Here is a 25,484-nt window from a genome sequence, read left to right as displayed (position 1 = left end):
GCAAAGGCAGCAATAAACACAAGTAGAGGAAATCAGTTTGGCAGAAAGCCGGATACATTTCTAGAATATGGAATGAAAAGACAGTAGTTTTGCAAAAGTTTAGGAGAATGAAATATACTATAAACTGGTTTATTTTTCCTCTTTTGGGATGAAGACTAAGGTTTTTGATGAATAGTCCATTCTTTACCACTATTAAGGGTGAAATGAAATATTTAGAAACATCCACCACCAAACCCCCCCATACTGTATCACATACTGTTACAATACTTTAATAGAATATATGCTTTTATGATGTAGCCTGAAAAATGTGTAATTCATAAAATAAACAATAACAATATAAAATAACAGTCAGATTTTTCAAACATTCTAGAACTTGGAAGATATTTGTCTAAATTCTATTGGCAGTTCTGAAGGACATTTCCCTACCCCCAAAACAGCATTTTAGGCTCTGATCCTGCAAAGAGCTCAGTGAGTATCTGCCCACGTGGTTTTCTTTGCAGAATCAAGGCCTTAATTTACATCTACAAAACTGGTGTTTGTTTGTCCACAGAGGTGTTTATAGGATCCACCTGTGTTGGACAACTACAATGTTCTCCTTGTTCTCAGAACTACTCTAATCTGATCTGCATAGTGTGCCTGTTATGGGGTAGCTGAGCATATCACATTTAGGTATTTGCTGCTGTTGCTCCACTTAGTAATCCTGAGCATGCTCAAAAGTCATCAGTGAAAATAGGGTTTCCAGTACTAGACTACTAATGCTCTTTTGAAAAATACATGTAATTAGGGGCTTAGTCCTGCACAGTTGAAATCAATAGGGTCTATGCCCTTGATATCAATGGCAGCTGTGTGTCTTAGGTGAGACTCTACAATAGAAAGAATAATAATCTCTTTGTACACAATTAGGGTTATTATTACAGCTAGTACAATACTTTAAAATATTTGTTAACAAATGTAACTGTTATTCATTGAATAAATGATCTGACAAACTGCAAAATTTTCCTTGTGTAGGTCAATTGATGTAAAAGTGAATAATGTATTCAGTACTCAGCCAAACTCCTTATTGTTTTATATATACAGTACCCAAAGTGGGCTTGATGTTTCATAGGTAAAGTACATACGGCCTCTGCCCCGAAGAATTTACAATCTCAAGCACTGATCCTGCAAACACTTTGGTGTGTTTACAACTTTACTCCTGGGAGTACTCCCGCTTACTTCATTTCTGAACCAAATCAATCACACTACTCAGGAACACAGTTTGTCCCAGATGCAGGTGTGTGTAAGACCCAGGTCCAAATGTAGACATGATACACTGAGTAAAAGCAATGAAATGGGGAAGGTAGGATGAGGGAAGAATGGAAGGGAGGATGCAGTTACTGTGGTTTCTTATGCATATTTCTTGATTCTTCTGATCTATCTATCTAAAAGTCATGCTTTCAAAATATTAAGGCTGACAATCGATTAGAGTAGACATTGTTTTGAATGATATCAAGGAAATTGAGCAAACAGTTTTTCAGAAAGACAACAATTAAAAATGCCTTATTTTGGAAATATTTGTTAAGTGTCTAACCCTGTTATCTGGTGAATGGATTCCCAGTGAACTTCATCATTAATTGGGGAAATAGTTCAGGACAGAGTTCAAGAAAAAATACACGCATAATTAACGTTATAAATATGATGCATGACTATTCATCGTTAAACCTAATGGAGAAGAGAATATGGAGACAGAAAGCCTCAATATAAGAAGTCAGAGTAGAAAAGAAACACGCACAGTGAAAAATGCTGGCACGGCTTCAGCGAAGCAACTTGCATTCAACTACAGGACATCACGGAAAGCATTTGAAGACAGGTTTCTGCATGTCTCGCATTGAAGGAGAGGGCACAGCAGGTCCCAATGCACCGCCTAAGGGAGGGAAAGCCAACTGCCTTGGATCTGGAAAGGTTCACAGGATAGGAACTCTGCAATCACTCTAACCCCTGAGGGACTTGATTCAACACTCTCTGAAGCCAGTGGGAATCAGTCCTTTGTACTCAGTGGGTTTTGGCTCTGATTGAGCTGTGAGGTATGGGAGCCCTACAACTGTAGACCCCCTAAGTTACATAATAGTTAACATCCTCATCAGCCCTTCCTGCACACTTACTAGAAATAGAAATGGGGAGCCTTGTTACTGTGGAATTTAGAGTTTGGTAGCAGAGGAGCTCCCCTGAATATAGCTTCACATAACAGATATACATACAGTATATTAGCGGTGTATATATAGAAAAGGTTTGTATGTCTTGTGGGTCAGAGTTAAGGTTGTTATTGGACTATACCAGGTGAAATCTCACATATTAATATCATTTTTAAACAAACATCTGTACTGCAAAGGCGATAGAACAGACATATAAATGACCTTTCACTTGTCCATTCTATTGAAGGATTGTTTTGGTTTGTTTTTTATGGTAATGTTCCTGTTATGTATTAAAATAGGGGTTATAATATTTACTGTAGCAACTGTAACCGGACAGTAACACTTTTTTTTTGCTTTTGTCTAGAACTGAACAGACCAGTCATTTTTCTTCTGAGGCTGTCCTGAGAAGCAGATAAAGGAGGGTAACATACAGGTATCAGAGAGGGACCATTCAGAAATCCTTGTTCCAGGATAGTGCACCTACCTATGCCATTGTTTTTACAGATATGAGGTAAGCATGTAGATTAGCTAGGCAAATTAGTATTTAAATACTTATTGCCAGTGTCATGGTATAAGTTTAGAAAAAAGAACTGTATATGCCTTGTTTCTATGCTGTGTGTTCATTGTGCAATTGTCCCCTTGCATCATTCTATTTTATCAGCACTGGACTAAGATGTGAGAAGTAGGTTACAGAAAATAGTTAGGTATCCCAAAACAGAAGCTGTTAGTGGCTGAAGTGAAGGAATCTGTGAATATTGTAGAGCTGAATCTCCAGTCCAGTCTCACCTCCTGTACATGTCTTTTCAGGTCTGAGATCCATTTAGAAGTCAAGCTCAGCACTCAGAAAAGACAAGTTCCCAGTTAAAGTCTATATTTTCATCAATCAAAGCCGTACAGAGGAAGGTTATTTTGTCATATACTTGAGTAGAGAGGAAAGGATGCTATAAATATGGCTGTAAAAAATGTCAGGCTAAGGAGGGTCAGCTCTCTGTAGACACACAAAACAGCTAGTGCCAATTTAGTTGCTGGTTGAAGATACTGGTATATCAGGCCTTACCTGTACAATTAAATACATTTTATAAAGGGGAATAGTTAAATGGCTGTTCCTCTTTCCTTGCCCACCAAGAACAGAATTCAGATTTTGGGTTTTTTTGCTGCTATGTTTGACAGTATTATTAATTCCCTAAATAGTGTAATGAATGCACTGGCTTAGGGGGTGAATGTGTTTATTCTTCTAATATAAGTCTTGGCAATCATGGGGACTAGGATTCTAGCGTGTTATAAACCTCTAGTGGAAATGTTTCAAGAAGCTGTCTACACTTCTTTGACTTGTGCAGCACACACACCTGATCCAAATGCTTGCTTATGTTGGGCTTTTCTGAAATCTTCTTGACGTTCTGTGGAGCTTATCCATTCCTGGGTTTGTCGCTGCCACTCTAATGATGTTCTAGCTTGACGATCCAATGAGCTCTTTGTTTCATCTATGCTGGAAGTATGCTGCCTCTCAAGAGAGCTTCCTTTTCTCTCTGCCGAGCCTCCACGTTGGCCAGGGCCTATTTGCTGCCTTAAACCCTGACCAGGGGGCGGATCTGGTGGTGGTGGAAGATCTAAAAAATGTGAATAAGATTTAGAACAAGCTAATATTTAATTGAAACATGTTTTGTTTGAAACCGCAGAGAAAAAAATGTCTCCTAATAAAAGGATCAGAGTCACTTATTATGACTTTATAAAAAAAGGAAATTCATGTTAGTCAGAAATTCAGTGTATTTACTCTCACTACTATCCTCTACCTCCAGCAATTGTGCTACTAACGTCTATGAAATCAATAGAATATGAGCTACAATTTGTGTTCCTCAACACATGATGTATACTACCATACCTGCCTCATTCAACAAGAGTCAAGGAATTATGTCAAGCTCTGAAAAATTAATCCATTTTATTTCACTGGGTTTCTTCTGTTTCAGTCTGTTTGGTACATATCTCTCTGCCCCCATCCTTGAGTTTCACTTTCAGTTTCGGTTTTGAATGAACTCAAAATCTAAAAGTAAAATTCTATCAAATCTCACAAAATATCAAGTTATTTAAAAAATATGTCATCACTGACAAGGTATTATTATAAATGTGCAAAATATATTTTAAAGAGAGCCATTTAATAAGATGAATATTTTTTGCAAAAAAAATCTCACTTTTCAGAAAAAAAGTTCAGTCAAAACTTGCTATTTTGAAAAAATCTTCAGCCACTTCCTAAATTTAAAGAACATATAGTTTACCCAAGTCAAAACAAATTTTCAACTGAACACTGAATGTCACATGATGTTCAGAATAACTTGTACGCTACGTTTCAAAGTTTATATTCTAAACCACTAAAGTGGTAGTACTGTTCAAAAAAAGAGGTTTCAAAGTATATCTGTGATGACAAAAGCATAAGAACGGCCATACTGGGTCAGACCAAAGGTTCATCTAGCCCAGTATCCTGTCTTCCGACAGTGGCCAATGCCACATGCCCCAGAGGGAATGAACAAAGCAGGTAATCACCAAGTGACCCATTCCTTGTCACCCATTCCCAGCTTCTGGCAAACAGAGGCGAGGGACACCATCCCTGCCCATCCTGGCTAATAGCCATTGATGGACCTATCCTCCATGGAGTTATCTAGTTCTTTTTTGAACTAGATAAGCATACTTTTCTCACTATATAGAATCCTGAGACAGTGATCAAAGCTGGAAAATTATAGCTCAAAAAATTGAAATTTTGACTGAAGTTATACAATAGGAAAACAAGAGACCGTGGCTCTTTATGCCTCAAGATCAGATTGTGAGGAATTTAAAAAAAATTGAGGTGCCTCTCATTTTCCCCTGAGAAGCTGCCCCCATGCCGCCTATCTATAGTGTATGTAGAACAGCCTGTAGCTCATTATTATTATGTACTATATTATGGTTCTACTAATTGTATTGGGAAAATTTTACAGATATGTTGGGAGACATCCTTAGATGGTGTAGCTCAATTGACTCCAGTTGAGCTTTGCCAGTTTACACCAATTGAAGCTCTATCCTTTTGTTTTTTACCCTTCAGAAATTATAGCATCTGAAAACTTTTAATTGGAACTTGACCAGGAACAGTGGATGGTATGAAGGGGTATTCCTCTGCTTTTAGAACCTCCACTGGAGTCTCAGGGTTGAAACTATGAAGGGACTGAAGCAATTTTTACATATTGATGAGGAGGTCTTGGTCAACAGATTTATTTTAAAAGGCTGGCAGTGTTTCAGTTTTATATGGGGTACGATTCCTCATGTTCATATCCTTGATAGTAGAGGTGATACTTGCATTTCCTGTGTGTGGGGCAGCGTTGTCTCCAAAGTCGATGAGACAGCTTCCCAGTCAGCACTTCTGTTTTGCATAGTTAAGTGAGAAAATGCTGGTTATTTGGGACCACAGGTCAATGTATGGGACGGGAGAGTTATATCTGGTAGCAGCACTGTACTTCTGCTCTTGAATGAGGTGCCAACCCCCAGATTGAGATCTCTCTCTTCTGGCTAGCACAATATTATAATAATCTGTCAGTGGGCTTTGTGTATACTTTATGTTCAGTGCTAATTTATTTTAGTTTTTTTAGTTATGAATATAAATGTGACCTTCCAAGGCCCCGACTGCATTTGAGTTATTGTACGTGAATGAGCGGAGGGGTATGGGAGCCTGCCAATGTAAAATTGCTTTATAGTGTTGGCTTCCAAAATGGCATTCCTTATAATTGATTTTACTGCAATCATAACCAGTTACCTTACAGAACCAAGACACTGGCATCTGCTTATGCAATCTAAAATTCAGATTATTGAAGTTGTAACTTACAACCTCTATTTGAACATCCAGGCAATTCACTAAAGGCAGTCTGTAATATGGAATCTGATTCTCCAACATAGAACTATTACAATTTCACAATGAACAAAATAAAATAAAATAATAGGGAGCAACAGATGTGTAAGTTTTAAATCTGCAACAGACAGTAGCACAGAAAAAGAATGTCATTAAATTAAAAAAATTGTTCCAGTATAAATACTTTACTGTATACAGTGCATTTCATCTGACTATCTCAATGCACTTAGCAAACTTTCATGAATCAAACACTGGAGAGGAAGAAAGCCTTGTTGTTAAGGTACAGATTGGGAATCAGGAGATCTGGACACAACTCCTTGACCTGCAGCAGATTTCCTCTGTGACCTTGGGCAAATCACTCAACCTTACTTTTCCTGCAATTCCATCTGCAAAATGGATATCATTGCCTGGGCACAGCAGTGATCTGAATATTGATGTTTGTAAAGGACTTTGAAATCCTTGGATGATATCAGCTATTTGAAGTTAAACAAGTTATTTTTGAAGGAAGTCTCACACATTTTTGGAAGTAGGGTAGGTCTATCTTAGAGAATCCATCTAGGCTGGTCCCACCCTGAGTCCAGGGTTGTGGGGCCCATGTTGTACAAAGGTTGGCAGGGGAGGACTTTAAGGACGGATGGCCCTACTGATTTAGTATTGAGCTGTCTTATTGCTTGCTCTCTGTCTCAGGACTGGCTGGCAAAGCAACACCCTTTCCTAAAAGAAGTTTTGCATTTAATGGTAACTCTTTTGCCTCCCTTCTTTTCCAGTGTCTGTGGCATTAATTATCCCCTCTCCTACCTTTAGCCTTAGTTAAGCTCACCAGACACACACTGCTGTTTCCCCTGAGCCTATGTAAAGATCTCACTGCATCTGAAGTCATGATGAGCCCGCTCCCATTTCACAGCAGGCTAATCTCTCCCACCCACACACTCTGCTCTGTGTGTAAATCAGTAGTGGTGGCAGCACCCCACATAATATAAAATCAGCTCATACTGATCAGTCAATCGGTTGGAATTTGGGCTACGAGCAAAGGATAAGAGAGACTACATTGATTTACAGTCCCACTGCCCTATGGCCAGGCTAGTATGGTTAGATTCATCTATGTAGCACACATGGAGGGGAGTCAACTCGTTTCCTAAGGTCAATAGCTCCAAGAAAATTGTAAACCAAGAAATGAGGGGATTTCAGAGGGAAGACCCTAGTACATGATGGTATTGCCTAATATCTTAATTGTTACATCCCAATGGGATTCATTGTTCTGATGTCAGGTACTACATATTTATCTTGGATATCCAGCAACTGATTGGTTTGGTGGAATGCCAGCCAACCACCACTAGCAATATCTAATGGCTGGATCATAAATTTGCAAGCCAATTTATAATTGAAAGGCGGGTGGTGGGGGTGAAGGCCTTGTCTTCTGATTGCCTAATTGAGGGACTGGGATTCAGATGCTTTAGCAGAGCACAAACCCAAGCAGAGATTAATGGAGGGTTGGATTGGGCTTAGACTAGCCCTCCTTATGAGTGTAGAGTGATGACTACCTTGCCTGGCGAAGTGAAACAGGCTCTTGGACTGTCATCAACTGGACGAAGGCACAGCATATGGTTGGAAGGTAGGCTGCAGGCACTCCTTTCTGCACCCTATGAGCTGTTCTTTGCGATCAGAGTGTGAGTGTCCTTCTTACAGTGGCATAGGCAAAGGTGAGCAGAAGCAAAGATTGGGCAAGTCAGTGGCAAAGATGAGGAAGGAACTGACATGCTAACTCTAGGTCCACAGGCTTTAGTCACTACACATACTTCCTCTCTGATTCTTCTTCTATGGGTTTGTCAAGCATTATGTTCCACTAAAGATGTAAATTTAAATTCAGCCAGGAAGGCATAGTATGGTTAAAATATGCAGCTTGCAGTGCTCCGCAATTTATAAGTTTATTGAATAAATACGTAATGGAAGAATGTACTAATGAATTTTGACTAGAGCTCTGAGAAATGTTCACAACAGAACCTGACACCACACACCACTTGACTTCTACATTTGCTGGAAGATTTGTCAAGGCTCACTAACCATTAGAAAGAACAAGAGACTCATTTCTGAGTGAACACAAACTCACAGGCATAAATCACACCCCAACATTGTTTGAGGGACAACAAAGTTTAGCTGATCTTATGGTACCAACTGAAGTAGGGAAAAATGCATCTCCAGGGAATGCCCTTCTTTCTGTCTCTGATTTGCCTGTTTGGAAGAGAAGGCAGCTGCAAAGCATCAGGGGGCACTGAAGCGTTGACCAGAACAATGAGGAGAGCACCCATATCCCCACCCTCATTACAGGAGTGGTGAAAATGGCTGATGACTTTTTTAAAGCTGTTTGTTTGCCTGCGGCCCTCTCCAAATCCTTCAACATTTACTGTAGCCAGCTATGAGAGCAGCACAAGTGGTAAGAGAGCCACACATAGGAGTAGCAGATGGTGGTTGCTTCTTTTGCTAATCACAAGTATAAGTGAGGTAGGAACAACAGGAGAGATGGTTGTTCAAGTGATTAGAAGGAACAGATCAACCAGGGATTTGCAGGTTGGAAGAGGGATTAGAGAGAAACAGAGGTGTCACAGAATTAGAGAGAAAGACAGAGCCACTAGGGAGTGGAGGTGAGTGGAATTCAGGAATGGAACAGCATTACCAAGCAGTGGGATAGGTGGGTAAGGACAGCATGTCATGGGTTAATATGGACCTTTTGTATGGGTGGCACAAAGAGCATGAGCAAAGCGGAATATAGTATGGTGCACTTTGAATTTGTTCTTGGGAAATCCATTTGAATATTGTTACCTCCATGCATTGGCTACAGTCATGGTTATGGTGTGAAACCAGATGAAATTCAGTCATTTTAGATGTGATTTGCAATGAAATTTCTAGAAACCTGAGAGGGGTTAACCCATCCATAGACAAACCAAAGAAAGGTTTGCTTGAAATCATGCTCAGTGATGAATCAACCAAGTTTCACACAACTCTCATTTCAACATTATTCACTTGACAACTTAGAGATCTTACATCGTGGAACAAATAGCTCACTGAAGCCCACATGCTTTAAGTGAACACTTTACACTTTTTCAGTCCTGCATGCATGCAACATATCGGTACTACTATGGAGCTGACTTCAAACCAAAGAACTTACCATCTGTCATTCCCTCCCTGCGGTGAGGCAATGGGGGTTGGTCCAGTCTACCCCCCTTGTGTTTTTTAGTAGGCCTAGGCCTCTGGCTCTGATTCAGGGCTGCACTGGTGTTACTGTCAGTTGAAAATGGACTGCTTGGCCGAGGTCGCTGAGAGGAAGGGTATGCTTTGCCTAGAGGACAAAAAAGGAAATCAAAATGGAAAACATTATTACAGTGAAGTAGGCTGTGCTCTCATGTGTCTGATCTGAAGTACTGCATATCTTCCCTTTCAGCACTCACGTGAAAATTGTCAGCCCTTTTGGGCAGGAACCATCTTTTTGTTCTGTATTTGTACAGCACCTAGCACAGTGGGGTCCTTATCTATGACTAGAGTTCCTAGGCTCTCTGGTAATACAAATAATATTAATGATGATGATGAAGATAAAGTAAGTGCCCTGCTGAAATATCCGCTGGTGACAATCATTTTAAAATACTCCACAATAAGCCAAGTGAGAAACTCAGCATTATATTTTCCTTTAAATTTTAACTAAAACCATTCCAAAACCATTATGATAAAACTATTATATGTTGTGTAACTCATGCCTACTTTTTATACTAAACAGATGTGTTCAGAATAATTTCTTACACTTGCAGGGGGATAAAATAGTTTTGCAATTGTATAATGTTTATTCACCATATAACATCTTTCTCTGTGTATAGCATACATACACTGGGCCAGATTCTTATCTTCATGACTCCAGTGTACTGTATATTTGGTATAACTCCACTGACACTAATGTAGCTGATTTTACAAAATATATACTAACTTATGCCTGCAGATCTATGGACCCAAACAAACAAAGAGCAAGAACATTTATTTTTGTAAGATTTCTCCATTATTTTATTTATTATTGTGAATATGCATGTGTATCTAAAAACTTATTCTGGACACGTTGGCTAACTGCTTACTTAGAGTTCTGTTTACACTGAACCACCTTCTCTAAAAAACCCACTCCTTTTCTGCTTGACCCTATTCTAATGGGGCATTCAAGAGTATCGTAGCAGGGGTTGTTTGGTGACAATTCAATTGCTTTATTCATTTCTTTTTTACATGTATGTATTAATTCAATCAAATTCTCCAAAGTCTTTTGAATACATTGGCTTATTGTCTATTAAGATTGGGTGAGCCCTTTGGAATCTTTTCAGAATGTTTTATTCTTGTTTCACTTGTTTGACATCTGTAACAAGTACCTTAGGAATTTTAACATTGTACTTTCTTTTGAACTGGTGGTTATTCTGATTTTCTTTAATTTTATCCAGAATTCAATGTGTTAAGACAACCAAACTCCTTGTTTTTCTTTTAAACCGAGAAGGACCAAGTCTGGCCAAGTTGCACAGGACTTGATAGGAGAGATAAGGAGGCTGTATGCCATCTTTGTGCTCCCCAGGCTGCTTGGGAGCGGTTTTGGTGTCTGGTGAAGAATTTAGAGAAGACCGTGGGCTGCTCTAACCTAAATTGGCTGTTAAAATCCCTCAAAGAGCCAGTAGGCTTGCAGGGGGTCACTGGAGTACGGAAGTGTTCTAAATACACCCCCTTCTTTTAGCCGTGCCCTAGCACATACCCTACTCTGGCAGGGTCTTTTAGGGTTAGAGATAGCTATGTTGGCTTTCTGTCATCTGGGGTTTCCTCTGTGACAAGGGAATCTTTATCTGTCAATTGGTAGAGTATTACAGCCCTTTGCACTGCCAGAGTGGTACAAAGCTGCTGTGAAAGGAATCAAGATCTGTCCCACAATCTCCCAAAGGTTGATTTTTAGTAATTTGTACATGCAAGAATTGCTTTTTCAGCATTTGAGTTCTTATTTTTCCTAATCATGGATTCAACCAGAAACAAATACATGCCAAAATAGTGAGGATTTGATTTAAAAATTTTAAGGAAAGGAAATTCAGAGATGAGTCTGAAATCCCATCATTAACTCACTCCATATTGCAGCACAGGGTAAAAATAAACCTTGTCAGCACGTAGACACCATGGAGTGTAAAATCATCATCCTCCATGGAATTTTAATCTGTACCAAAGGAGATTAAAGTAAAAATTTCCTAGTGTGCATTAATGTAACACTGTTTGGAACGGGACTACATTAATGAGCACTTGGGAACTTTTAGTGCACACCAGTATGGTCCACACTGGTCAGTCAGTGCATGACATGCTAGTGAGGACTAAAATTTACACCCCTCTGGTGAAGACTAAAGCACCTTGTAGACAAGCCCTGAATCTAGGATGAAATTTCATCTGTAAGTGAATTCTCTTGCTTTCATGGGTATAAGTCTAACCCTTAATTCAGCATGCAGGCTTTGGAAAAAATATATGACATGTTTGTGATTGACTTAAGTACCTATGAAAGAGAGGGACTAATGATAGTACTGACTTGAGTCATACATAGGGCAGGCAGGTGACGTGCAAGTTTCTCAGCACAATTCTTTTAGTGCACCTCATATCTGACCTGTAGCATCTCTGTTATTCTCGTCTCCTTTGTAAAATCTGCTCAGTTGTGCCAGACTGTCTGTATTGGTGATATAGTCGTCCCATTATAGGGTATTATAACAATGAAAAAAAATATCCAAAATCATGGACCTATGTGACAATTAGCACAATGGCAACTGGAAACCTGAATGAGTGTGTCAGGAAGGAGAGATACTTTGGTCCCAATTCGCCAATGCCTTGTCCCCTGCATAGCCACAGGCACCCATGAAAAGTGAGTGTAAGATGCTACCAAACCAGAATGCTCCATCACACCAGTGATGGTGTTTTATACCCACTTGGCTATACATGTTAATGACTACACAGGTTACAAGGTAGTGTAGAATAAGGCTTTGAGATACCGTCCCTGAATGACAGTCAAAGAATATTGCCTCTTCTCAGCTAGAGAAAAGTCCTGTGATGAGTCATTATGGTGCATCAGGTAGGTAATATGCATTTTAAAAACCACATAAATATATTGTTTGATAGATCATGGCCCAGGAGGTATCACTGAAAGTATCATATTGTCATTAAACTGCATCAAGTCCCAGGAAGTTTTTTGCTTGCTGCATTAGATCCATAGAGGAGAACAATAATCTTTTGCCATAATGGTCCTGTGATGACAACGGGATACTTTGGCATGTTCTAAACCGTAATGGTTCATCAAATAGACAATATGTTAGCATGCAATTTTAAAAATGCACATCAACCACTTGATAAACCATAACACACCCACCATCAAAACCTAATTGGGTGTTTTTCAAGCTGGAAACACCCAATACTTGACCAGAAAGATGCACCTTTCATGCATGGATATGCTACACAATAATACATTTTAAAGTTTGTGTGTGGGAGGGGGAAGAGGGCCTGTACCTCTTAATGGGCCTGATCCACACAACATTAAATCAACATTGACTTCAATGGACTTTGAATAAGCCCAAGTAAGAGCACACAAAAACTAGAAAGGGTGCAAAAGTTTTGATGCTCTCATACAAGGCTTTTCAAAGAGTCTCTTCAAGCAAAATAATCAGTGTTAAATGATATTTTGGCCAAATTCTCCCCAAATTCTGGCACGGCTAAAGGCAGACAGTCTATTTATTTCCCTATGAAAAGACAGACTGAACAAATCAATGTTTCACTACTGCAGGGAAGCAACTGGAGAGCTTTGTCTGTTTTTAAAAATGAAATAACTGTTTTAAAGATTGATTAATTTAACTAAAGAGTCAGGGTGAAATCCCGGCTCCATTGAAGTCAATGGCAAAACTCCCATCGATGCCAATGTAGCCAGGATTTTTCACCCTCTATCTTTGTGAGTGGCTTGGGTGAGTGCCAAAAACCTTTTCTCCATTTCTAAGGTATAGCATTTGCCATCTAGGTACTGAGGTAATTTTGCATGCATAAAGACTGCAGGATCAGCCTCTATGTTTATGGGCAACTTTCCTAAATGCAAATAATGTACTAAAGGGCAAACTTTATATGAGAATAGTACTAAAAGTTCCAAAGTTATGGGAACAGAGTGGTGCCTGCAGGCAGAAATGTTAAATGAGTGTGTAACAAATAAAAAAAACAGTTCCCTAATTAATATTGTGCTATTAGTTTTTGTTGGTTTAATTAAACAGCAAAGGTTGTTTTGCAGTTTTGATAAAACTCAGGATACACAAATGAATTCTCACTGTGTCCAGAACATTTTTATTACATTTTACTTATCTCTTTTTTTTTTGCTAGAAATGAACATGTGAAACGTGACATATAAGAGGCCTGTGAATTATAAATTACATAAAGTAAATTCTATTTACTCCTCCTTTGTTTCAGAAGGAAAAAGTGTGATGTTTTCAAAAGCAATAGTAATTTTGCCATTCTTACATTTAACTTGTAGATGTAGTTGATATATTTTAAATTAATATCCTGAAATCCAAACATAAGAAGTTATTCCAATAAGTGCCATTAAAGCAACTGATTAATAAGGCTGTTAGTGATAAACTTACACCAGTTCATCCCATACTTAGAGAGCCTCCCAGAAAATACATTGTGCAAAAGAGATGCACTAGAACAGCAGTAATGGAGGTAATGACTACATGTGCTTTTCATTACTAGAAATATTATTGATTGTGAGAGGATTTTGCAAAAAATAAATCATCAAAAATTGCTTGGCAAAATTAGTAGTCTCTTTGCTGCAATATAAAAGGGAACACATGTCAGTAAATCCATAGTGGAGTCAGAGTAAAGGGAAATAGCAGACTGAAGCTGGTGATTAAAAGCTTGTGCTATTCATTGCTCTGAGTACTAAAATTAAAACAGAGTGCAAGGTTTTGATTAAAGCTATGCAGAAAAAAAACTGTCCAACCTCCTTATTCCATGCAGGTTAAATAATTTCTGAGTGAGACTTGAGTTCACTGAAAAGAAGAAGAGAAAGACAAGGAAGAGACCATGCAGAAAGCATCAACTTTGAGTCTACAAACCTGTTCTTGTCAGGCTGGTTCCATCCAGCCTAAACCCAGCTTTATCTGCTGCTGCAACCAGTGCTTGTGCAAAACTGCCGCTGGTAAAGATCGAGTCATCTGAGGAGCTACCTACACTAGATCTATGACTAGAAAAGTTACGGTCCTCATCAGACGCAGAACCCCATCCATTTACCATTGAACCTAAAAACAAATGTAGGGGTCTAGTGAGTTGTATACATTTAATATCTTATCTGTTTATCTAAAGCTCAAAGGCCCATCAAGTTTATTCTCATCAAGAAAGCAAAAGTTTATCTGGGAGAGTCTGGCATCAAAGCAGTATCTGTGTACAAGGAATCTTTCAGGAGTAGATGGAATTATATTCATTGGTTGTCCCTTGCTCATTTGACCATATGTACAAAATGGGCCAAATTCTGATGTCATCTATACTTATGAAAATTCTGTGAAAACTCCATCAAAGTCTATGCGTTTACTGCAAATTTACAGGAATGTAAAGGAAATCTTTTCCCATATGATCTGACTCCATATGTTGTAAAGTAGTACATAGCCTGATATTTACAATGTAAGGCCTTAATTTAGGACACCATGAACATGCATAATTCTCACTGAACCTCTTTAAATTGAACATTGAACGCATGCTTACATACTGTCCCGAACAGAAATGCAGTTAAGGAATTATGTAAATGCTTTCTTTAATTGAGGCCTTAAAATCGTTATGTGATCTTTAAGTCAAAACTAGAGAATAACCAGTGCATACTACAGTTCATTGTAATTCTTTGAGCAAATTCAAAGAGTTTCAGCCTTAAAGTTTGGTTGGGAATAAATTTGCAGGAATGTGACTACATTCTGAATTTAATATTGGGTCCCTTACACATTCAAATGCTGCCTTCCTGCCCTGCTCATGGGTTACCACTATTGTGAGAAAAAAGTGCAACTAAAGTGACAAAAACGTATTCAGAAATACAACAGATCAAATCTTTTGAGAGAGAGAGGGAGGGAGGGAGAGAGAATGAACATAAGTAGAATACTTAATACTGATGGAAGTATTTTGGCTTTTGGCTCTCCATTTATCTGTACTTTTTAGTATCTGAAGCATGGTTTTGAAACACAATGTACAGTATAGCATGTACTACATTTTCAAAAGTTATCACTGAGTTTGGGATTTTTAAAGTTGCTGAACACCCATCATACCCATTGACTTCAATTGGGGTTGTAGGTAATGTGTACTTTTGAAAACCAGTCCTGTGTCTAAGATTTCCAAAAACTGAGGTACTCAAAATTACACTGTGGCCTACATCACCGCATACATTGCAGAATAAGCAAGTGAGCACATGTGCAGCAGCAGAAATGCTGATTTTTCCAAGATATGCAAGGATACATGTAGATGGATAAATCATTCCTTAGATTTACTATACACATAGTGATGATGTACAAATGTTGTAGTGTAATTCTAACACCTGACCTGCAAACCCTCTTTTTCATTACATGTAAAAGGGAGTTATTTAAAGCCTAATGTCTAAAAGAAAACCTTTAAATTATGGATTGCTTATTAGACCCAAGTTGATAGGATAGATATTTGTGGTATTATAGATTATTAAAAGCTATCTAGCAAAAGTAAAGTAAAAATATAATTGAAATCAGGAATTCAATCAATAACATACACCAGTGGTTCTCAGTCAGGGGTATGCATACTCTTGGGGGTACACAAAGGTCTTCTGCGGGTACATCAACTCATTTAGATATTTGCCTATTTTTATAATAGGCTACATAAAAAGCATTAGGGAAGTCAGTACAAACTAAAATTTCATACAGACAATGATTTGTTTATACTGTTCTATATACTATACACTGAAATGTAAGTACAATATTTATTTTCCAATTGATTTATTTTATAATTATATGGTAAAAATGAGAAAGTCAGTAATTTCTCAGTAATAGTGTGCTGTGACACTTCTGTATTTGTCGGTCTGATTTTGTAAGCAAGTAGATTTTAACTGAGGTGTAACTTGGGGGTATGCAAGACAAATCAGACTCCTGAAAGGGGCTCAGTAGTCTGGGAAGGTTAAGAGCCACAGACATACACTGTATTACAAAAAAAGAGGAAGAGGGAGAAGTTTCTGTGCCACAAACTTTTTGAAAACAATGGATTACTTTGCAGTGCTGCAGTGACCAAATCTTTTAAAATCAGCAAAGTGGCAGGCTGTAATAACACAGGTTCATGCACTCCAAAGATACAAGAACAGAAACTGAAGAGGTCTATGGAGGTCTGACAGGCAGAAAGTGTATTAAGCGCAACAGAAAGTGACAGAGTTTGATTCTGCTTGCCAAGAGCACACACAAAATTATTACTTTCCAAATAGATTCCACCTGACATAGACAGATGTAAGGAATCTAAGATAACAGCAAGGGAAGGCTGAAACCAAACCTCCTCAAAGAGGACAATTTCTTAAACAATCAAGGGGTCACAGAACATCATACAGAAAGGAGAGCAGTAGCTTGGCAATAGGAATTGATATGAAATAGGAAAAGCAATGATATAAACAGATATAAAAACAACGAAAAGGACAAAAGAAAATGAGATGCTAGAGGTGAAGACACTCCAAAAAATTCTTCCTATGACCTTAAAGTTCAGTATCTGCTTAGTTACCTTGCTGAATTGGGGCCTACAATTTTAACAATGTAAATAAAACAAAAGGAATAAGTCTAAGTATGTGTTAAGGAAGAAAATTAAAACATACTTTCCATTTACATATAGCATTCCATCTACTGGCATACCAGTCACACAATTTTCTGAAGCAGTTGTTATAGAATATATACTATACATGCATACACAACTAAACACACACACAGACCAGGTTTACTTAGCAATACCTAGACTTTTGTAATAATAATTTGACAATAATTAGAGTACCCATTTTTCACATGTATTCTTTTTTAAAGTGTTGAAAAGCCCTGGAGACTGAAGTCTCACTTTTAAGTACTGAACAAGTTGTAGCATGGTGAGCAGCAGTGTGCTCCTAAAAACACACACGCGCACACGCCTCTTTCCCTTAATCTGTCATACTTCAACTGTGTTGTGGAAGGACCATCTCTACGAGTGAAAGGGAAGCTCAATCCTTTTGCTGATTTGATCTTTATTTGCGGAATCAGTCAACATGGTTGCCAACTACTGATGATGTTTTTGGTATTATGGCTTCCTGTACTTTGATAGCTGAATTGAGATTCGCAGCTCACTTCACATAGATCAGCAAACTGCTATCAAATTGTAGTGAGTTTTTGGTTACCACTGACTTGGGATATAATTGAACTGGTAACTTGGGGTGAAAATATCCAGACATTACTACCAATCTCCTGAGCTATTCTGGCCAACTGCTTAAACATTTTTTTCACCACAATCTGTAAAAATAAAAATGTTCCTTTGTTTATCTTACAAACGTGTGGACATTCACAACTAAAGATTGAACCTTGTTTTGTTGTACTAACGCCCCTAGGTCATAATTCAGCTGGATTAATCTAACATGCTTAGAAAATGATGACTGCTTTTTAATGGTGCCCACTGGCACTGTTTTCCAAACCAGACAAACAATTGTTATCTGCATAAAGGTAGAATAAAAGGTACTAGTGTCCCTCTCAGATCAACTGTGTATTTTCCAAACAGGCTTTTATAGGTTTACCTCCTTTACATACAGCAACTTACTCTGTGTTGTCGAAGAGTACATTGGCGTTTTTATGTTTTCTGGCAACTGTAAATTTTACTCTTGCAGACAGCAGCAGTAAATGCATTATGCAAAACAAAATCAACTATCTGAAAAGTTGAAATCTGTTTTCTTGCTCCATAAAACATATTTGGATGCTAAGGCACACAGGAAGTTGTTTCGCTCTTACAGAAAGGTTAGGAGGATAGCATTGCTAGTAGATTGCTTGCTACTGATTTTATTATTTCCTGACATTTTACAGGCAATGAAAAAGCTACTTCTTTGTGAATTGAAAAAAAACTGAATCTTTCAGTACATCTCTTGTACTGTTTTTAAGTCTACCCTGCCTGTGAAACACAACCAACCTCTCTTTTCAGAGAAAGCTGCCCATTGGTCCAGATACCTTCGAAACTAGCTCTTAGCTATTGATTAGTACTAGTCCAGGTGTATTGATTTAAGGTTTGATCCTTCAAGGTGCTGAGTACTCTGGCCCCTATGAGGCAAAGCACTTAAACCTAGCTTTATAAAGGCATTTAGGTGTCTAAAGATGCAGATAGGTGCCTTCTGGGATTTTCCAAAGGGCCCAAGCACCGAATTCCCATTGGCCCTTTTGAAAATTCAGCTAGGCATCTATTTACATTTTTGGTGCCTAAATACCTTTAAAAACTGGCCCTTATGCACTGATCTAGCAAAGAATCCCTATTCAGTAAAGCACTTATAAGCACATGCTTAACTTTAAGCATTGAAGCCAACATAACTTAAGTATGTGTTTAAGTGTTTCCCCAAATGAGCACCTTAAGCACATGCTTATATTTAAACATGGGGATTATCCATATGATTCATGTTAAGCTTAGGCTTAAGTACTTTGCTTGATCAGGGCCAGAGTGACCAGTGCTTTTGCAGGATCCAATTCTCTGAGCCTGATCCTGCTTCCACTGAAGTGAACAGCAAAACTCTCATTGCCTACAGTGTGCAGGAGCAGCCCTTTATACTCCTAGGAGCACATCCAGCCTTTTATATTTATTTATTAATACAAAGAATGATCATCGACTTTAGTAGGGAATCATGCAACAGTGGGAGGCTATGGCTATGCTGGGTAACAGAGAATCATGGGAAGTGCTGAATAGTGAATAAAAAAGTGCTACATCTATCTATTAATTTATCTATCTATCTATAAACCCACTCTGAAAATAAGATCTTGAAATATCCTGTGTATTATACAACAGTGATTCCCCCCCAAATATTGAAATTTATAAGAATGAAATGAAATCTGTAGGTTCTTAAAATTGTCTCTTCTGGCCAGGAATCTTTAACAAAAGAATAGAAGCCATTCATACAAGTTTGACATTTTATAGGTCCACACATAATCAAGGCGTCTATAAACATTTAATGAAAAATGAATTTATGCCACTTAGCCAAATTTATTTGTGTTTCTATTTTCAGTCTGTCTAGATGTTTTGGTTTCCATATTGCTGAAAGGCCCAACATTTTTTCAAATTTATTGAAGCTGTTAGAGAAGAAATGCACATTGCACATTAAGTAGTTGCTCAAATGTTGCCGAGCAGTAAAATACTGTGATAAAGTGGCATCTTGCTGTGTCTCTACTACATCTTCAGCACTAAAATTAATTTATGATCAGTCATCAATTCATTTTCATGTCATTTTATGCTAAATCCATCCTTGCTGATGAATGCGTATCCCCAGATCCATTAAGCTAGGATAAAGCCTGTGCTTTATAGTATGACCCTGCTAATTGGTAGTATTACCATTTTATGAGATACAAAAACTAGCACTTCCCTATTTTCTAAGCACATATTTAATCCATGAACCACATTCTTCCTATTAAATGCAACCTGCCTAACTGCCTGTAAAATAAAATCTTTAGCAATATGTATCCCTGAGCAAATCAATACAAATATTGACCTCTGCCTTGGTAAAATATTGGTTAAGTAACTGATGTTGTATAATATTCTAGAGTTATGACATTTGTGCTCAGACACATTGAATAAACAGCTTTTACCACATAGCTAACAAGCTGAGTGTTTTTTTTTTAAATTAGGTTGAAAATATGCAAAAGAAGGTTTTTTTTCTCTGTTCCATACTTCTTGTTGGCATATTTATTAGAATTTTAGATTATTTCATTTTTGTTACCCATGTGCAAGAATAACTGTGTACTATTTTCAGTGAAAAGAACATAAGAATGGCCACACTGTGTCAGATCAGTGGTTCATCTAGCCCAGTATCCTGTCTCTGACAGTGGCCAGTGCCAGATGCTTCAAAGGAAATGTAGAGAACAGGGCAGTCATCAAGCGATCCATCCCCCGTCGTCCAGTTCCAGATCTGGCAGTCAAAGGCTAAAGGACACCTAGAGCATGGGTCTTGGCTAATAGCCATTGATGGATGTATCCTGTTTCACTTGAGCAAACTATGGGTTTGATTAAACTCCTGCTGGACTTAACAGGGTTGCAGCTACACTAAATTCTCTTCTCCTTAGCTTCCACATAAGTACAGAGGCACTAGTGGGGGTAATGGCATGAACCGTTATGTAGAAGGGTCACTGGGGCAGGTCTATCACAGATGACAAAGGCTGAAAGTTCTTATAATGTCTGTACCTTATTTGCAAAAAGAAAAGGAGTACTTGTGGCACCTTAGAGACTAACAAATTTATTAGAGCATAAGCTTTCGTGAGCTACAGCTCACTTCATCGGATGCATTTGGTGGAAAATACAGAGGGGAGATTTATATACACACTCAGAGAACATGAAACAATGGGTGTGTGTGTATATAAATCTCCCCTCTGTATTTTCCACCAAATGCATCCGATGAAGTGAGCTGTAGCTCACGAAAGCTTATGCTCTAATAAATGTGTTAGTCTCTAAGGTGCCACAAGTACTCCTTTTCTTTTTGCGAATACAGACTAACACGGCTGCTACTCTGTACCTTATTTGTAATTAGTGTGCTCACTGTTTTTACACTGTTGGTGGCAAGGCTATGAAATTTTAAGGGGGGGAGGTGAAAGGGGCTGGTGAAGGCTTAAGAGTTTTTCAGTTGACTTAAATGAAAAGTGGATCAAATCTCATACAGTAATATTAGATAATTAAATCCCTATGAACTATTAAAGCAGAACAAGAAGAATTCTGGTCAAACTTATGGCACAAACTTGCATCATAAATACAAACATTACATTAAATCTGTCCCCCAAATTTCCCATTACCAATATTTCAATGAACCTGTTAAAAGAAAAGGAGACATAAATGATTAATTAACTGAAAGATAAGAAAGCAGGCGTTCTATATCAGCTCAATGAGAGAACCAACAACTTTATGAGAACCAACAACTTAATCGTCTAATAAACTATGGATGATTTAGATGCTTAGTGTTAAAATAAGTCCTTCTTTCCATTTACTATTACTCAGAATTTTGCTGGAAACAAATTAATGCTTCAGCTTTTAGATTTATAAAATCATTACTCAAAAGTTTAAATAGAATTTTCCCACATTGGGGTTCCTTTATAGTACCTAGAGACCATTAGAATGTGTTTATTGTGAACTCCTCTTTCCCCCCTCCCTTTTTTTTTATACATGTCAACATTTGGTCTCTCACCCACAAATAGAAAAAGCTTAAAAGCATAGAGGAAAATCTCTGTCTGCATCCTCCATTAGCACTAACTAAATCAAGAGGGGCTAGGAAATAAAGACTTTTTGACAATGAGAGGACTTTACTATAATTTCTAAATCTAACATTTCCTAATTCAGTTGCCATATGATCCTACTGACCCTAATAAAATAGCCTTAGAAAAAAATCCTGATGGTGACTTTCCATTTTGGGTCCCAACCTCAAATTTTTGGAATTGCATTGGATTTTCCATCTATCAAATTTTATGGTATGATCAAAGTAATTCTCCACTTTCAGATAAAAAGATCCATTTCCACTGATAGACCACTCAGAATGCACCAAAATCTGATGGCATCTCCATCAGCTTTGCTTAATCATGGTCTTAGATGTTATTCAGACTTTTCTAGCAACTTCTATTTTCTAACTGCCATAATGGGAGACTTCCTGGAGAAACACTTGCAATAAATTCCATCACTTAAATATGCCTCATGTCAGATGCATTTGGAAGTGTGAGTTCTGTTTCCCCTGAACCAGTCTGCATAGCACCAACATTTCCCCCTTAGTGGGTGCTGGATATAAAACTAGTTGACAGCCTCAGCAGAAAGCACAAGGATTGACACTGCTATGAAGACCAAACTACCCTCTCACTACTAGAGATGATATCTCCAGGTCAGTGCTGAGGCAGGCTGACCTCAGGGCACTGCTTCTATCTGTGTTGTCTCTCTGTTCTGAGGCCTTCAGTATCTGGGGATGTGAGCCAATATTTTTCCATAAGTACTAACCTCACAGAAACACCTTTTTAAAAAAATAAATGTTGGCTTCTGAGTTCTTAGGGACCAGGCACTATATTTTTGCTCAATTTTCTAAAATATTCAATACCTTTAGAGAAATGAAACAATGTTATAAAAGCCCCAGGAAATCGCTGTTCTAACATATCTAAAGCCCTACACAAAGAATGAGCTTGTATTTTAATGTGGGAGAGGGGTGAGACCACTCATTAGTATTTTGATTGTAGGATGTGGGGAGACCTCAGGAATGCCTAACATATCAAAGATAAGCAAATTAGGCAATTTGAGAAACCTTTGAAACAATGGGATCTACTTGTGTTTTACATACCATGCTTATTGCTGAAAAATCAGACCTATGGGGTTAATGGGATCACAAAAATATCAAAATATTATCCTTTGAAACATTCCCCACAAATATAATATGCACTCCCTCATGTGAAAGTTATACTATTGCTAAGAGACTCAAATCCAAGAGAGAAAATGAAGGCTTTGATCGTACTTCCCCATACAGTCATTGAAGAAGGCAGAAGACAATTTGTTATCTAGATGCCTGAGATTTTGTAGGTCATTTGTACTAAACATATGTATTATTTACAGGTTATGAGGTAAAGCACAACTTCTTCCTGCAACATACAGCTTCACAGACTGAGATTTTTAAGGTTTCAGAGTAGCAGCCGTGTTAGTCTGTATTCACAAAAAGAAAAGGAGTACTTGTGGCACCTTAGAGACTAACAAATTCCACCAAATGCATCCGATGAAGTGAGCTGTAGCTCACGAAAGCTTATGCTCTAATAAATTTGTTAGTCTCTAAGGTGCCACAAGTACTCCTTTTCTTTTTGAGATTTTTAACACACTGATAATTAAGCAGTATTTCTACCTAGGAAAGCAGGTTTGATTTTTATTAATAAAAGCATCAATTGTAATGAACCCAGAAGTATGTTAACTGCAGCAGAAATGCAGCTGTCCTTATTTCATTCATATTAGATAAAGTAGGATACTAATAACAGTTGAAAATGTAAATGTGTGAAATGCTCATTTTCTGATATACAGATATACTAATATTGACATATTAATACACACTGAAGGGACAATACACAGCAAGCTGTTTTTTTTTAATTTAGTCCTGTATTACCACTGTAAAACCTTTGCTGCATTCCTAATGGAAAGGCTTCAGAGCCATTAGTGAGATATGCAAAAATATTCAGAATTATAGCCTAAAGGGGATTATGCTAGAAATTCAGGCAAAGTAGCTTACCATATTCGTGCACTAATAAGTCAGCCTTCTGAATTCAAAGATTTACACTATAACTCTACAGCTTTCAGTTGGATCTGGATTTCAAATCACCACACTAGAGCTACAGTTCTTAAATCTTAATTAGCTTGGCAAGCAGTCTGGCCCCAGGGTAAGGAAAAAAACAGAATGTGGGATAGAGGAGTACACTGTTTAATTCAACAAGGGAAGAAGAGGAAAATGATAGGTACTGATGCTTCATCACTGTCACAGTACTGCCTCCATTAGTGGGAACTGCAATGTGTTTTCAGAGCTGTAATGTTTAGATAAGGGAGTAAAATTCTTAGAACTTGCAAGGCACAGAGAGGTCAGATAAAATTAAGTGGTGCTACATTAATATGTCCCCAGTGAGCAAGTGTACTGTGCAGGTATATCTAGAAATTAGTGCTTTCACATAAAGACCATGCACGTTTGAGTCATCAATAGAGCTAAATCATCATAGATGTAGTACATTACAGTTCAAAGGAGAGTTTATTGATGCCTCAGAAAGGGTTCATAATGTTCATGTAAAAACAGCTTCTTCTCAGAAAACGCCCTGGCTTTCTGTCTTTCTTTGACAGCAATTTTACTAATTAAGATTCGGTGGAATAGTTTAGCATGCATTTTCAGGCCCCTCTTTGTTGATTCCAGTTGTAACTTTTCTGCGCATCCAAGGAATAAGAAACAGTGAAAGCAAAATGTGACAAAATAATTAAATATCTTCACTGAAAGGGAACACTTATTAAACACAGCAATATGAAGTGGGTATAAAATAATATGTTTCACCTACATATACATTTTCTTCAGTCTACAAATAAATGTTGTGCTGATCTAGCCAAGCTTATTCTGAAAAGTCTTTTAACCTCCCTGTGTTCATCAGTGCATGCTTTTACACAGCCAAATATCTAGAAACATTTTAAGATAACATTAACTTTTTATGCTGCTTCCAATATACAAAATACAGTATATCGTTTCAAAGTTAAGGGCTTCCCCCTCTTTTATGTAATAGACTTGCTTCCCCAATAGACTGAACTTTTCATGAAAGACGGATATAATTGAGTTTTCTTTCATGTCTTTAAAGCTTTTAAAATTCATGAATTTTCTTATCATTTTGCAGCAAAGCAAAAGTATTTTCAAATCCTTCTTTAACTTTAGTGTTTAATATTAACATATTTTAATGTCACAAAAATAAAATGGAATAAATTTTTGCTTAACAGGTATTTGATTTATGATGTATTTTAATATTACAAACAGGTTGGTTTCACTGTTAAATGTGTTCCGTTACCTGTCACAGAGCTGTCTAGATTGTCCATACTGGATCCTGGAGTATGCTCTAGACCTCTTAGTGGCCTAGTGATTTCTATAGCTTCCTCTTCAATATCATCCTCATCATCATCTGGAATGTCTGTTTCCAAATCTGAAATAAGGGCTCCAGCTACATATCCGAGTGGTGGAACTGGGGCCAGAGGAGGTTGAGTATTGCTTTGGATGTGCCTATACAAATAGACAAACAGAATGCTGTGGGCTGAGTGGAAGACATTGGTGTGCTGGGCCAATGAGAAAAAAGACAAATCTTCCAGTATACCCTGAAGTATTTACAAAGCTGTTTGTAAGTTATTTACCCAAGAAGAGTTGACTCAGATATCTATCTCAGGTACATATATGGTACCTATTACCATAGTATTTGAGCGCTACCTTTTAATGTATTTCTCCTTACTACAACCTCAGTGATATGGAGAATTGCTATTACCCCCCATATTACAGATGGGAAACTGAGGCACAGAGAGACTTAGTAAGTTGCCCAAAGTCACACAGGAAGTCTATGGCAGAGCAGGGTCTTCTGGGATCCAGGCTAGTGCCCAAACTTCTGGAACATCCTTCCTCTCAATACAAGCCAAAAGCTTTTAAATTCAACTTGTACTGCAGGAAGAGGACATTTTCCCCTCCCAAACCTGAT

General features: G+C 37.9%; 1 protein-coding gene across 26 annotated transcripts in view; it reads right to left on the bottom strand.

Moving 5' to 3' along the window:
• ROBO2 (roundabout guidance receptor 2) overlaps positions 1–25,484 on the bottom strand; it is a 1,574,290-nt gene that overhangs the window by 6,617 nt on the left and 1,542,189 nt on the right. For 11 of the 26 annotated variants that reach the window (XM_043509447.1, XM_043509467.1, XM_043509491.1 and 8 more), the window contains 4 exons: positions 24,813–25,021; positions 14,160–14,342; positions 9,200–9,370; positions 3,515–3,775 (listed from right to left, as the gene is read on the bottom strand). In XM_043509447.1, coding sequence (XP_043365382.1) covers positions 3,515–3,775; positions 9,200–9,370; positions 14,160–14,342; positions 24,813–25,021 — 824 coding nt within the window. The remainder of the gene's footprint in view (positions 1–3,514; positions 3,776–9,199; positions 9,371–14,159; positions 14,343–24,812; positions 25,022–25,484) is intronic. The other 15 variants (XM_043509509.1, XM_038413295.2, XM_038413254.2 and 12 more) reach the window with 3 other exon arrangements.

Source organism: Dermochelys coriacea, chromosome 1 (genome assembly GCF_009764565.3).
Source record: "Dermochelys coriacea isolate rDerCor1 chromosome 1, rDerCor1.pri.v4, whole genome shotgun sequence".
Classification (NCBI taxonomy): domain Eukaryota; kingdom Metazoa; phylum Chordata; order Testudines; family Dermochelyidae; genus Dermochelys; species Dermochelys coriacea.
This window is presented reverse-complemented; position numbering and strand designations above follow the sequence as displayed.